We start from the raw sequence: 16,815 nt of genomic DNA on the forward strand, positions 1-16,815 counted from the left end.
ACTATTAAGATTATTCTAAAATCAGATTGAAGAATGTAACAGAAATAATAAAAAAAATAAAGTTAAACTAAAAAGAGAGTAAAAATATGGTAGCAGGCTTAGAAAATTAAAAAAAAATGTATATAAAAAACCGTAAGATGCTGAAATAGAAATTAAACAATGAAGAATAATGAGTTAATGATATACAAGACTATTATAATAACAAAGTAGGTGTGACAGAAAGATGGAATAAAGTAAATGAACGTGACAAAAATTTACAAAAAACAAATAAGCAGAGAAGGACACTGCAAATGTAAAATAACAAGTAGAAGAAAAAATGTAAAAAACAAAAAGGCTTCAATAATTAAAGCAAAAAAAGAAAAAAACATAAATTAATGTAAAATTTAAAAAATGGATTAAAAGAAAATAAACGAAAATATAGTAAGTTAAAATAATGTACCAACGGGATAAAATAGAGAGAAAACAAATAAGTAATAAAAGACGTAAAAGAAAAAAATCTAAGAGAAAAGTGACAGGAGCAAAAATATATTTAAAAAAATGATGATAAATAAGCAAAAAATAAAGAAAATAAAAAAAAGAAGTAGAACGTAAATTAAAATGAAACTAGAGAAAAATTGATTAAAAAAACTATAATAAATAAGATAAAATAATGTGCCAACGGGATAAAATAGTGGAAAAACAAATAAGTAACAAAAGACGTAAAAACAGGAGAAAAAAACTCAGAAAATACGCACAAAAATATAAAAAAGTAAAGGTGATGATAAAAAAGCAAAACATAAATTTTAAGGCACAATAATAATTATTAATGTTATTAGTATTATAAATAAAAATAATGTTAATTATAAAAATAATCATGTAATAGATGTAAAGCAGATGCAGAATAAATAAAATATACTAGAAAATATAGTAAAAAGTGCAGAGTTTATAAAAACATAAGTAAGCAAAAATGCCTTATAAAGAATTGATAAATAGAAATAGTATATTGCGTTATATTAGGAGTAAACGTGATAGTTCATGTGGCGAATCTTTTACTCCAAGTAACATACACTATTTTATACGCAAACGTATTCACATCGAGAGTAAAGCGCAACATTATAATTAGCAAGTAAATGAACAAAATAATAAGAACACTTCGCAAGTAATCAAATTATAACAAACAAATTTAAAAGAATACTAAATAGAAGAAGTTAGTTCAAAAAAAGAGTAGAAACACGAAGATTTTGTTGTGTTTTTTTCAATTGTGTTAAATTTTATATTTTCTCTGCGTTAGTAAACATTCTTTTTCGCAAGCCATATGTCAATTTCACCCCCAAAAGTTTTTCTATACGACACGACTGGCGTTTATTATCTCCGAAAACTTAAGAACAGTCTGGAGAATCTCATAAAAACTTATATTATGGAGAAAAAGTCGCGCGAAAAATCAAATTTTCATGGACAATTTGCGCCTCTCGAATCAATCGTAAAAGGAAAAAACCCATCTAATCTTTATTTGAACTTGGCTCATGTCATCAACCCGATCAAATATTTAAACGGTTGAGTTTGTCACCTGCTTGTATTAATTTATTTAAAGTCACCCTAACACCCTGATCTGAATAGAATTAGTTTTTCGTATCGTGGAAAATTTATGATCCAGAGGGGTTGCAAGACGTCGATTAATAGCCGAACATTGAAAGATGAGGTGTCTACAACATTACAACCCCTGCTGAGACAGATTAGATTCTAGGCATCATCTTTAGCAACTTATTCACACTCTCTTGTCTAATTACTAATTAGAATTAAGGCCGACACTGCTCACTTAATATTCCGAGGACCACAACGTCATTAATGCTAAGAAAAAAAAGGGCGAAATTCGTAAAAGCTGCAAAGTCTTCGAAGTTAAGCTCCAAAAGAATTAAAATATGAAAATGTATGAGGAGAGCAAGCGCCGACTGGATTAATGTAATACGTTACGTTGAAAGTCGATTTGTGACGGAGAATTTTACTTCAGTCGCTTATTATTCCACCCGAATTACCTTCAAGAAGCTTAAAAGTGCGCGCCATTGTCTTCACGAGCTCCCTTAAGAATGAAGCTAACTTAATACAACTAACGCAAGCTTTGAAACTTTAATTGCAAGCAAAAAATTTCAAAAATCAAGTTAATTGCTGCATAAGTTTACAGAAACAATATCTCAACAATAAAGACAAGTATTTCAAAAGCTCAACAGCTTTTGTCTGTCATTATATCATTAAAGTTTGTTAAACTATCAAGAGGAATAAATTTTATTCAAGAAACGTTTCCTATCTATTTTTTTATTATAGAGCGTGCTTCAACTGAGACTTTCTTGCTTAATAAAAACTTAGTTGATACACTTTGTAGAATTATACACAAAACTAAATATTTTAATTGAAAAAAATTGAATGAAAAACACATTTTTGCACATTTTTTTCTACCAGTTTTCATAAGTTAAATATTTAGTTTTGTACAGTGGCGGTTTGAGGATTTGGACAAATGACATTTATATCAAGTAAAATACTTAATTTGTATAAACTTCTAAAGCTTTAAAACAATTATTGAAGACTTAATCAAAAAACTTTTATACAGGCTGCGCCAGAACTCGCGCCTTAGAGAAAAATGCTATGTAAAATAAGACACCAGGAACATTATTGAGTAAATGTACAAAAACTATGTCAACAAAAGCCATAAATAACGTTAAACATACTTGCAATTTAGGATACAGCTTATTTGTTTTTTCTTCTAATAAATAGTGTCAAAAAGCAAAATTTATACACTTATTTTTTTAGAATTTAGAATTATTTTCATGTTCTTATAGTATCATTCTATCTAACTTGGCATTTTTCTCTGATTTGCGAATTTTGGGACATCCTAGATACGGGACAAGTTGTCATAATGCAGTTAGTTTTGAGAGCATTTCTTTTACATATTTTTAATGTTATTTTGTATTTATATTTTTGTATTTTAACTAAAATTACTATTTTGTAACTTTGAAAATAAAAAAAAGTAATAAAATGAGTAAAATTTGCTTTGTGTTTGCGGTTTTGGACAAAATTATTAATTGTGGAGAATATAAATGTTGCAAAACTAAAAGTTTTAAGTAAATTGTAAAAATCTGCTACTGCAGTATATTTTAAAAAATGAATATTTCAAGAACTGAAAGGCTGAAAAGTTGACATTACATTAAAAAAAAAATTAATTGCAAAATACAGGGTGCGCCAGAACTCGCACCTTAGAGAAAAATGGCATGTAGAATACAAAGAACAAGCAAAAAATGTTAAAAAAAAAAAATGTTAAATCTATAAAAATTTCGAAGTTATGAGAGTATTTTGTACTTTTACTAAATAATTGTAAAAAAACATATACAAGATTATTAAACAGTAGTATCATTAAATAGACATAAAAAAATGTTAAATGCGAAAAAATAAATGTCAATTTTTTTTACTGATAGAATTTTTTTATGATTGAAAATTTTCTCTGGGGCGCGAGTTCTGGCGCAGCCGGTATATTTAGTTTTCTTTCACTTAAATAAAATACGCAATAATAAACCAACTATTTTATTTGTAGATTTTTACAAATTAATAAACATTTTTTTGGGAAGTAAAAGTCTTCTTGGCGAGTTATGTTTCAGTTTAAACTCCCGGTGACGAACATTTCCACACATAGTTCGTTTACGAGGAACAAAGCTCACTCTTGAGTGTTCCAAAGATCCTTATTGCATCGTAAGTTATAACGGGAATGCATTTTCTGCAGTCTATAAAGCTCAACCTGTCATTATTATAACCAGCAATGGAATCTTGGCAGCTTTAACCAGAAATGCTGAATCTTCCACTGGATCGATGCCGTAATATTCAGTTCGGTATGTCATAACCGCCATAGTTGGTTATGGCACATATGCAATTATCCTGTTATAAATTAACCACCGTTGCTGCTACCAGACGGGTATTAGATTATCATAATTGCCAAAGGACGTTTCACCTGTAACTGATATATTGGACGATTTTCCGAACTTTTGACTCAACTGAGAGTGTTTTTTTAATTAAAAAAAAACTAATTTTATTAAAAGCTGCCTCAAAGATAACATTTTATTACAATGAGAAATAAACTTTCCAGTATTAATTGCAACTTTAAAATAAAATAATGGCTTTGTTGGTATCTAGAAAACACTCAAGTTTTAATTTGATTATGAATTCAGTTAAAAATATCTTTTTTATTCAAGTATCACTCAATAGTAGTTTCATTAAACAAAATTTTGTCAAAACATGTATTAACACTAATTGTAAAGTTACGAAATGTTTATTATAATATTTCAATTACCAATTTGTCAATGCCAAGTCAATATCTCAAAAAGAAGTTTGTTTTCAAAGGCTGATTACGTCAAAACCAGAGGAGTTAGAGCAAAAAACTCAGCAGATTCGTAATCAGCTCCCCAGAATGTATAAGACAGCATTGGTAAAACGAAATTTATGATATTTTCAAAAAACTCATTTTCAAAATGTTTACTTTTTTACCTCCCTCATAGAAATGGAAAAACATGCTGCTATTTATTAATGGCAAAACGGGCATACGAGTATCAAGAGAAATTGTTAGTTTTTCTTGCTGGATCGTAGAAAAAATTATATGTATTTCAGTGAAAGAAAGTGTTTTTTCTTACCTGGGTGGTTACATACAGGTCGCTAAAAAGTATGGATACAGTTAAAAATTATAAAAACTATTCATCAAAATTTATTGAAAGTTGGTATATGGTTAAAAGTATTTAAATTCCATCGCCTCAGATGTTTATCAAACTTCTATCTCCATTTGTGCTGGGGATACAAGGCTAACTTGATTTTTTTGTAAATGTCAAGAAGAGTCAAATTTAACATTTTTAAGAAAAGCATTTTTTTCTGAGTTCTGTGATGTAACACAACAATTGTAACGCAATAATTTAGCAGTTACAGTCGAGTATAGGTTTTATATTTTTATGATTGTTTTTATTATATTTTTTTATAAGGTATAAAATTAAAAGTGCTTTCTAATGTTAATAAACAGAAAGGGGCTTAATAATAAATCGGAGTTTATGATATATGCTTCAGGGACTGACAATCGACCAAAATTTTGACAAATAAAAAGTGTAAATTTTAAAATTGATTTAAATGCACTTCTAAGAGTTTAAGGGACTCGGAAAAGTCTATAAAACGTTGTAGAAACGTTGTAAATTTTGGAAAAAAATTGTGTATGAATGAATATACTATTGGATTTCAGCAGAGACACTAGCCAGGAGCGTGAAGGCGCAGTGAGATAAGGTCTTGGGTTTAAACACTGCTAGAACCAATAATTTTTTTCTGATTCTAATAAGAGCAAATATGAGCAAAACATAAGAGCATAAGGCCATCATAAGCATATAAAAGCATGAAATGTTTTAATCGTAATATCGTTTTTTTAATTTTTCAATTATTTAATCTGTAATTTAATATAAAAAATAACTTATGTATCTTTATAAGAATAAATAGTTTTCAACTAAAATTCCAAGGTAGAATCTGTAAAGATTATTTTTTTAAAGACTGCTTAGTTTAAGAATTTTTTTCAATTATATTTGGAGCACTTTTATGTTACTCTTATAGAAGTAAAATAATCAAATGTTGAAAGAAAAATGTAATTATAACTAGAATGATTCAATTAAGTGTACATTTTTTAAATAAACTTATCTAAAATTTTCGCCGGGGCTTAAAATACAGTGTTTTTTTATACTGTGAAAAATTGCAACCACAATTCTACATCCAAAAATAAGACTAATTTGTCAAATAAACAATAGTTCTATAAAAGTACATTACTAAACAGGGTGATAAAGTTTCATCACAGAAATTAAAATCCATTAGTTTCTCCGAAACCATTTGAGTTATTTTTATAAAAGTTATTTTATTTTTACTTTTACCTGGGGCACGTCACTGGATATTTTATTTTTTTCTTTTTATTAGTGTTATTTTTTGCTTTAACGTGTTCATTAAAAAAATTCAAGAGTGCTTTGATAAATATTTCACATGTGTGTCATTAATTCATTTATCTACTTGTCAAAGTGACTGATAATAATTAAAACTCATTAGTGGACTACCTATACAGAGGACGAGTTTTTTTTAAGGGAATGTAGTTGCAGTTTTTGCAATATTAATAAAACACCCTGTACAGGCATACATTCGCCACTGACAAGAAATCAAAAAGCTTTGACTTTTACTTACTTATTTTATAATTTTTTTTTTGAAAAATAAAGTAAATATTATTTTGGAAAACTCTGGATAGTTTGGTAAACTTATGAGCCAAATACGGGATTTTCCAGTGAGTAGTGTAAGATTATAAAGGTCGAGCAGCTTGTGTGTAGGTGAAGAGTGGTATATGTACTCGTATCTTCCGATTTATCCGGATTAATCTATTCAAAAGGCAGACAGGAGCTTACCGGAGCTTTCCGTAGCCGCTAACGAGTTCAGGATTTAGCTCGTCGCGATGTTTTTAAGCCCAAACCGTATTTATTACGACCCCCGACTGGAAACTAACATGCACTAAAAGAGGCCGGTTTTAACCGACTCCGGGCAAAATTTATGCAAGCCGCCACTTTGCGGCCGGACCTTTTCCCCCAAGGGCGTGCAATTATTCGATAAAAAAAACACGGCCCGGGCCTGCATTGTTCCCCATATAATCGATGGGTCTCACAGGCGGTGACAAATTGTTACTAAGGCTCCGGACTTATCGCAACTCTAGTGTTTAGTTATCGACTGAAATGGCGCTTTTAACCGTTATCCTTGATTATCCCGGAGCTTAGTTCTGAGTTTGAATAAAAATGGACGGGAAAGTCCGGGACCGGAGCACAGGTCCGGTATATGTCAAAAGTGACAGCTGTTGAACCTGCTTCATTAAGAGATTGCTGCATTAACACGTAATCAACAGCTCGGAATTATTGAGAGAGAGAGAACCAGATGGAAATTCCATTTGCTTTGCTTAATGCAGCACAGAAAAATAGTATATTATGTTATTAGGAGTAAAAGTGACAGTTTATGTGGCAAAACTAACGTTAAAAAATTTAGTTGATTATTCCAAATAACTCGCAGGTCGAGAGTAAAAAGCAACACTATAAATAGCAAGTAAACGAACAAAATAATCAGGACGCTTTGTAAGTAATAAAATCATAACAATGCTTATAAACAAACATTACGCGTGAGTATCAAATTTGCAAAGAGACAAAAAACAACAAATTTTTACTTTATGCCTGTAAGGTAAAACATTTACTTGTGAGTCATAATGATAAAAGAGTCACTTCTGTTACGTTTGCTGATAAAATTATTAATCTTTTCAGTGATGTAAACTTTATTGTCAATTAAACCATTTATTTAATTAAATGAAAATAAATTCGATGAATATCTATGTCAAAGATTATAAAAGATAACATTTTATTTTGATAAAAATTTTTAATGTTTACTACCAGTACGTTCATTTGAATTAAATAATAACATCGATATCTCAAAAACACTTATATTTTAATTTGTTCATTACTTTAATTGAAAAAACTTTTGACAATAGGTTTAATTTAGATTTTTCTTTAAAATCTACATTTTTTTATTGTCTTATTGTTTTCACAATAATTTTTGTTATTATTGAAAAGTTGATTTAAATAATATTAAATGAAATAACATTTGAAACTGTTGAAAAACACTTTTACTTAACGATTTTTTTAAAAAAATACGCTAATAATACTTAGTTATAAAAAAATTGTAGCTCCTAAACTGTTTTTTTTTTATTTTTATTTTTTTTTTCATTTTCAAGCAAAACATTTTGATTTTGGTCAGAATTGATAAAATAAGATAATTTCACTCAAACGTAAATGTAAAAAAATTCAAAATTAAAACCCATTTTTCTCAGAAACTATGAAATGAAATCTACGATAAAAATAAATATTCTCGCATTTGTTTTAATTAACTGTATTTGAATGAGAAAAAGATTTTTGGTATTTTGTAACAAAGTTGCCCTTTTTATTGTTAAATAATTTTTACTTTATTTTTTAGAATAAAGCCAAAATAATACATATTATTAATATACATATTTATTTGTATAGAGTTAAATTTTATCCCCGAAATTAATTTTTCGGCTGTAAAATGATTTTAATTGCAGAGCTTGGAAATTATATTTACAAGTCAATTTATCATGCAGAATAATTTTTAATGGTACATAACAATAAATTTATTTAATATTTATGACTCATACAAAAAACGTATTTAGTCTCATATGTTTTTAATTAACTTTACTTTTCATTTTTGCACACCAACGTAAAGCTTCCTTGCGGCAAAATATTTCATTCTAGTGATTCATTATACTTTTTTTTCAATCAATGCGTAGTTTCTAAAACTGATTTATGTTGATTTATTTTTTATCTAAAATTTAACCTTGCTCGCTTTTTCAGATTAATAACAATAATTTCTCATATAAAATATTGAATATTCATTCTGCGTAGAAAAAGCAAACACAAAGAAAATTTGTTATAAATAATTTAACTTCTTATTGGAAACGATAAACGAAAACACGATTAAACCCGTCACACCAAACTTTTATTTCAAACACGAGGCGTTTCAACCACAAAGTGGTCATCCTCAGGTGAGAATAAAATAATCGTGTTTTTGTTTAAATAATTTAAGATTAATTTTGTGTTTTTTGTAAAATAACGTTGATTTTTCGTGTATGTTCCCGGAAGTCTTTCTCTAAGTTTGCACATTTCAAACAGCCATTACCGCTTTTGTTTCTTTTGCGAGTGACTTATTTGGATTATTTCGGCCCATCACCGGAAACTACCGGAAAGAGCAATGCTCCGTTTCCGGGCGAGTATGTTTGAATGTGGTCTCACAACTGCAACAAGTGTCGTTTGATTTTATTGAACGTCGTTTCCTCGGACTTAAATTGGAAAACGACTCCGGTAACGATCGCGACATGCCGAGATTATGGCTTGATTTGAATAGAAACAGCAACCTATATGCTATATATATAACTGGTTGCATAGTTTTATCGTAATTTTCACTAATTTGGTGTACAAACGCACCGGATTTTCACCGGAAGCGCGCATGCAGAATTCAAACCGCTACGTTGTTTGATTTAGGTATGGAACAATACAGGAGAGTATTACCCGGATTGTTGGTTGCTGAGTAATTTATGTCGCTCCGGAAACAATGGACTTACATCTCAATACCATGGATTTGGGGTGTATGGAGCATTTTCATCACTAGCATCAAGAAACAAAGCGATTTTTAATAAAAATTGAATGATGCAGAATATGTAGAAGTATATTCCGCAAATATTAAACCATGCAGAAACTCTTGCTAATAATTACAAACGTCTAATTCCTTGAATGCTAAATTAACCGTCATTGTGTTCAAATATAGCGCAATAGGTGGCAAAGCTAAACTAATTTAATCAGATGAAGTATTTCAATCCTGTGAGCAATATTATAAATTAGAGACTAGGTATGTAGCAACTATCAGGAGAATAAACAGAATGAAACACCGTTTTTTGCTTAAACTATTTAATTTTTGGAAAAACTAATTGCTAATGTGATGATTTATCAGAAATAAAATTCTTGGAATTTTTTGTTTTTGTTTTTAAATTCTACAATTTTTTTAATTTCTTTAAATGGCTACCCATTATAAAACCATTTTTCTCATGAAGATTATGATCTAAGGATTACAGCTGTCTACTTTATATTTAATTTTTTCAAATTTTTGTTTTACATAAATTGCATTTTTGACAAAAAATCGCATAAATCAAAAACAAAACAAAATTTCTTTCTCAAAATACGATCACATTTTTTATATTAGAATGTTAATTTATATTAATTATTATTTTCTGGTCTGGAAGCAATAAATGATTAAAAAACCGCTTGGTTCCATATTTTATATTCACCCTGTATAGCTTAAAAAATTACCTGTAAAGCATAGTAAATACAATTATTTGAACTTAAAACAACTTAAAGCTAAGGTGCCAAAAATATTTATTAATTAAAAAAAAATTGATTTGACACCTTTTTCAAAATTTTACTCTGGTGATGGCAATTATTGCCGTAACATGTCTCGACGACAATATTATTTTCTTACAAGTGGGGATATGATTTCGTTTCTTCAAACCTTTCTACTTTAACTTAGTTAACTTTTCCTCACATATTTTTTTTTCACAACCGTCAAAAAAAGTATAAGATTTTATTAATTTTTATTTATAAAAGATACATTTGCTTTATCGCGCTGGAAGCGTGAAAAAAGGGTCATATCGTTATATTTTTTAACGCATTTGAATGAAAAAAAGTGTCGTAACGTGTCATTTTTTAACGCAAAAATATTTATACAAAATATAGAAAGCTACCTTACTAGATATGACACTTGACATTTGTCAGAAATTAGAAGGCATTAGTTTAGATTTTAGTTCTTACTTGAATTCTTAGTTAAACTCAAAATTTTTTTTGTTATTTTTAATTTTTGTGTAAAAACTGAAGAAAAATAAATTATTTCAATAAATAAATGTTTAGTAAAAAATCATCGAAATTAAAAACAACTCCTACATCAAAAAACGCAAACAGACAACGTATCTTTTTTCTTATGAAACAAAAAGGTAAATATCTATCAATTTTCTATATGCTTTTTTGAATATTTTAACATTTAAGGTCAACAATTTGGTAGGACTCACTAGAGGTATACATTTTTCTACAATACAATGCATTTTTTTTAAACATAGATACAGGCTGAGTTAAAAAATATTTAGTTTATTCTGTTTCTGAGACACATTTTGTTCAACTGGCAATGCTGTTATACAGGGTACGTCAATTTTTTTTTAACATTCCACATTTTTTAGGTCTATTTAATGATACTGATAATCTTCTTTATGATTTTTTTATAATTATTTAGTGAAAGTACAAAAATTTTGCCAATAAAAGCCACAAATGACATTAAACAGAGTTACAATTTAGGATACAACTTCCTTGTTTCCTCTTTTAATAGTCTGTAGCAAAAAAACTTTTTTCCAACAAAAATATATACAAAAAAAATTTAAACTCTTATAACTTCGAAATTGTTTTAGATAGAGTTTTTTTAACATTTTTTCCATGTTTCTGGTGTCTTACCTTACATGACATTTCTCTCTGAAGCGCGAGTTCTGGCGCACCTTGTATACTCTTAGCAGACTCACTCTGTATATGCTTTTATTTGAAATATTCTAGCAACTTTACTAATAAGAATTGAAAAGTAAAAATTTGGACATTTGTAAAGCAGGATTTGTTGTAGCTTTTGATATAATTTGTATTTGCATTTAATTTAACTAAAAGTGATAAAATTGCGCAATATTAAACAGCTTAATTTTTTATTTTATCGTTTTCTATAAATAAAAACACAGAATCAGCGTTTTAAATGTAGCACATATTGCTGGCAAGATGGATGGTTCACGTGCGCGTTTCAGCAGTGTTACCAACATAACGTCACCCATAAATATTCCCCGGAGCTCGGGTATTTAATACCGCCGCCGCAATGATATGTAGACACCACCCCCGTCAGCTATCTTGATTCAGCATTACAAATTTACGCAGTGGAGATTGCGCTAGGGGGCTGTGTAATTGCCATTTAAAGGGCGAATTTATTTAATGAAAAAATATCTTGCATCATCGTAAAACGCAATTTCGGAAGTTTGCGAGTGGTGAATGATAATTTATCAACACTACTTTTTAAAATGGTGTATTGTTTGAGTATAAATGGGGCTGTTATTTCAATTTATGGCTCTCAACTCCTGAGTGAAGATTAAAGAGGTCGTGGAATTTAGTGAACTAACAAAAATGATAATCTCGAATCTTAGTTTTGGTTAAACCACCACACAAAGAAGTTTGGTTGTGAAAACTTCCAGAACAAATTTAATGGGCTACTTTATCATCACCGGTGTTGCCAGTTTCCAGACGTGATAACAACACTTTACGACACAAGTGGATAAAAGATTAGGGTAGTGTTGAAACACTCAACTTCCCTAAACAAAACTAATAAAAACTAATCATAAATAAATTATTTGAGAGGAAAAACTTGGAGCATTTAATTTAAAACGACTCGTTTTTTATTTAATACAGGCTCCTTTGGGACCTCGACCGCTCCCAGCCCGCAATAGAGCAATGATAATTAAAGAGCCTTTTTCTTTAATTGCTCTTTTACACGAAGCCAAAGCAAATTACGGCCCGTTTGATCGGTATTTTATTAAACTAAGAGCAATCAGTCGTTCGTCTAATTGTGCGCCGAGTCCCATTATTAATTATCCATCACCGGAACGCTCTTTAATTAAAGTGTTTCAGGTGGAATCAACAGAATTTTTCAAGAGATTTATTCGACAAGACGTGCTTAATTCTTAATTTCACTTGTCGTGCCGGCTAATACCATCTGTTTAATTTGTGGCTCCCCCGAGTGAAAAACCCTGTTCGAATCAATCCGCTCGACATAGACGCTGTAATTTGCTCTCAAAAAATTTAAGCTCTCACTGCACATAACAGCCCTAACTGAATTGAATTAAAAAAAATATTTAAAAAATTAATACTATACCAAATTTACTTCAGTAAAAAAATTTACAACCCGTTTAGTGACTGAAAAAACTTTGGTAAACTTTCCCCAAGAAATTTTTCAAAAAGCTAACCGAATATATAAAGTTGTATATTTTTTAAAGTGTCACATTGTCCGAACCAAACAATAATGAAGCAACAAAGAGAGAAAATTACCAGAAATTATCAGGAGTAAAAGTGATAGTTTATGTAGCAAAACTGGACGTTTATTCAGCTGAGCAAAAATAAGTTTTGAAGCAAACAACACGTTATATTTGCAAAACAATAGCCTGAAAAGCAAACAACAAATTTTGAATTTGTTAGAAATTAACGAAGGCCCTATTACAACCCTAATACTTAAATAATAAAAATTACATCGTTTTTAATTTTAAGATTTAAATTAATCAATATACTTTACAAGATATATTTTTGACATTTTTTTAATTTGAGCACTATTTGAGAAATTTTTAAACGTTTTTTTTTGTAAATCTAGATATTGTTTAAACCGGTATTTTTAGACACTTTCTTAGTCTTCCCCACTGTCTTTTGCAATATGATGTTTTCAAAAAGTTTCGATTGACATTTTTTAAATTTAAGCATTTCTTTAAGAAATTTTTAATGTTTTTTTGCATGTATAGAAATTTTTTAAGCCGATATTTGACATTTTTTAGTCTTCCTAACTATCTTTTGTAAGACAATGTTTTCAACACTCTCAATTTACATTTTTTAAATTTGGGCATTTCTGTTTGAGAAATTTTTAAACGTTATTTTGCAAATCTTGATATTGTTTAAACCGGTGTTTTTTGACACTTCCTCAGTCTCCCTTACTGTCTTTTGCAACACGATGTTTTAAAAAAGTCTCGATTGACATTTTTTAAATTTAAAAATTTTTTTAAAGAAAATTTGTTTTTTACAAGTCTAGACATTTTGTAAGCCAGTATTTCTTGACATTTTTTTAATCTTTTCAACTGTCTTTTGCAACACGAAAAATTCTATCAGTCAAAAAATTTTGACATTTATTTTTTGACATTTGACTTTTTTACGTCTATTTAATGATACTGATGATCTTGTATGATTTTTTTATAATTATTTAGTGAAGGTATAAAAATTTTGCCAATACAAGCCAAAAATAACATTGAACTGAGTTACAATTTAGGTTACAGCTTTCTTATTTCCTCTTCTAATAACCTGTAGCAAAAAAACTCGAAAAAATATTTTTTCAACAGAAATAAATAGAGTCAAAGTGCAAAATTTAAAGTCTCATAATTTCGAAATTTTTGTAGATACTTTTTTTTAAACATTTTTTTATGTTCTTGGTATTTTACCTTACTCTCTAGGACGCAAGTTTTGGCGCACCTGTATTTAGCTCGAAAATTGTATTTTTTTTTCAAATTGTTATTTGTTTTATTAAATAAGAAGTGCAGAAATCATTTTGTATATGCGACATGTTTTGTATTTTTTAAAAGAAGAAGTTTTCTAAATAAGACTCCAAAAGTAAGCATAGAAAAAGGTAAAAAAAATGAAAAAAAATAACAAAAAGTGAAAAGTGCTGAATGCTACAATAACGAAAAAAATTGAATTTAAGAGGAAAAAGTACAAACCCAGTTTTTTAATAATGTTTAGTGTATTGCAGCCACTTTTTTGTATGTAATAAAATCTTTATTTTTTTTTGTAATAATAAAAAATATAACAAAAGACACTTCCTTAGAGAAATCAAATTATTTTAAAAACTAGACACGACCGACCGTTTATGTTAAAAATATCTGTGTCAATAGCTATATCTAAAAGTGCAAAAACATAGGTGTTTTAATAAAAAAAAACCTTTGTATGGTACTGTAACTAAATTCTGAAACATCTTGATACTTGAAAAAAATTCAGGTGATGCAGTGCGTTATTAGTACCTATCCAAAATTTTTGTATATAAATTTTCAATATACAAAGGTCACCAACTCCCTGGTATAACAAAACATTGTGTTTAAATCTGATAAGCACAAATTTTCAAAATAATCTTGGTCGAGGCGGTTTCACTTTCTTTCAATAATATGATGTTGCATTAATGACTCACCCTGTATTTTTGTATAAAAATTTTTAAAAATTAAATTTTATTTGCAAATGTCACAAAAGTGATCATTTTTATAACTAAATGTCACGAGTAAAAGATTTATCTTTCGGCCATGTTTGCGCCTAAGCGTTTTAACGTTGTGTTTCTTTCTTCTTCCTTCCGTTGCTTCAACAATTTCATCAGTAGCATTCCACATTTTTCACTACTAACTGCACTAGTTAAATTAATAAACACTTTTGAAAATCTCAACACAAATTCCGATACTGACGCATGATGTTTCTTTGCAACAATTAAAAAAAAAAACACCAAACGGAACTTTTCAAACTAAATATTTCGTTTTTCTGCGTTTTTGTGATTTTAATAAAAGCTCACTTCACGCTCGTCGCTCAAGTGACCACAAAAATTAAATCTTGTTAATTTTTTGTATTTTCCATTAGTGTCAGTATCTTGGTAGTATTTATTTATTTCTAAATTTTTGCCATTCCAACCTGACGAAACTCATCGTCTTTCCGGAAATGAAAACTCGTCCTTACAAGAACAAGACAAATGGAAAAGCGTAGCTGTAACTGTAAATACTATTATTATGATGAATGTCCTCCGTTGACAGGTCCATAAAGTGAAAAGTAGGAGTGTTTAGAAACGGGGGAAAGATACAAATGGTCGGGCACGTCATAAATTTTTATGAAGCTTTTTCGGGATATAATAAGGATATTTATTCATTTTTCTTGTTTTTTTCTCACACGTATGTGTTGTTTCAGGATTGCCCTCGATGCGAGACAGTCTGACTAATCCCGTTCACGTATACGAAGGCGACGATGCTCTTATAACGTGCGTGGTTAGGGATATTGGGGAAAACACCATTATGTGGAAGAAGGAGGACAGGGAGAGGCACAGCACTAGGGTATTGACAGCGGGGGATAAGAGGGTGACGGCTGATAAGAGATTCGCCGTCTTGCACGATTCATGTAAGCAAAAAAAAAATTTATTCACTATTTCTTGCCCTTGTAAGAGGGCAAATCCAATATCCCCAATTTAAGGGAGCGTTGTTTGCATTAGTCTCGATCCTTGGCCGTTGAGCAAATACTCAAATTGATTTAATTTGTTATTTGAGTATTGAACGAGTCCCAAGCTCTCCAAAGAGTGAGAATTGTATTAAAATCTCTTATATGAAATTTTCTTCCTGAAAAATTCGCGTAGTTTTGCAACGCAACCGGATATTGAATTTTCTATATGAATACAAATTTCCATTTATTTTACATTGTGTATGTTCACATGACGTCACATTTTTTAAATTGGCTTCCAGAATATACCATTCTTGTGGCGATAGTGGATATTGTCTCATTTAATTTTCATGGAGACAAGACGCCTGCTTGAAAACATCGACGATATTATTACATAAGTACGGGAAATTTATTGATTTATACCCATCTTTTCATCCTCTGGAAGAGAAACTTGAAACCTACATTTTTATACGAGCCAATTACCCTAAGAGATTCCTGCACTTTGCAAACTTTACAAGTATCGAATTTATATTTACGAGAGCGGAGAAAACTTCAAAGGGTCAATTATGGATTTAACATACAGCGGTGTCAAGCAAAATTGCATTGTACTTTGATTTGTTGAAGAAAATTTCACATAAACACTAAAAAATAACAGTTTTTTTATTAAAACAAAGAAATTTCAGTTAAATCCTTACTTTCTGTGATCAAGAATAGATTTTAATTTATATTAAAGAACGGCGAAAAAGGCGACTTTTAACTTTTAACTTTTTAAAATTAAGACATTACCAAACGTCATGACAAACCTTAAATTGATTAAAGTAAATATTTTTGTGTAAAAACAGCATAAAGAGAGCAAATCCTAAAAAATAGTATAAAATGCTTGTTTCATAAAACCTTGAAAAAATAACTCGTGGTTACGCCACTCGTTTTTCCAATTTGAATTCGTGCTTCAAGACTCTTCTTATGAAACTTGTTTTTTAACATATACTATTTCTGATATTAACAATCAACAATTTTTGATTAAAAAACACTAGTTATTATAGATATTAATACAAAGTACAAGTAACAAAAATTAAATAAAAAAGAAAACAGAAAGTGGAGAACAATTACATGGTGAAAAAAAATAACTCTTTTTTTTTAGTTTTCAATGGTATGACGATGACTAAATAAACAAGGATAGTGATAATGGAAGAAATTA

General features: G+C 29.3%; 1 protein-coding gene across 1 annotated transcript in view; it reads left to right on the top strand.

Moving 5' to 3' along the window:
• LOC123016143 (Ig-like and fibronectin type-III domain-containing protein 2) overlaps window positions 1-16,815 on the top strand; it is an 89,777-nt gene that overhangs the window by 52,869 nt on the left and 20,093 nt on the right. The window contains exon 4 of the mRNA XM_044416359.1: window positions 15,375-15,581. Within this exon, the coding sequence (XP_044272294.1) occupies window positions 15,375-15,581 (207 nt within the window). The remainder of the gene's footprint in view (window positions 1-15,374; window positions 15,582-16,815) is intronic.

This window comes from Tribolium madens, unplaced genomic scaffold (assembly GCF_015345945.1).
Source record: "Tribolium madens isolate multiple individuals breed KSU strain unplaced genomic scaffold, Tmad_KSU_1.1 Scaffold_1;HRSCAF=32;Tcas5.2_LG8, whole genome shotgun sequence".
Classification (NCBI taxonomy): Eukaryota; Metazoa; Arthropoda; class Insecta; order Coleoptera; family Tenebrionidae; genus Tribolium; species Tribolium madens.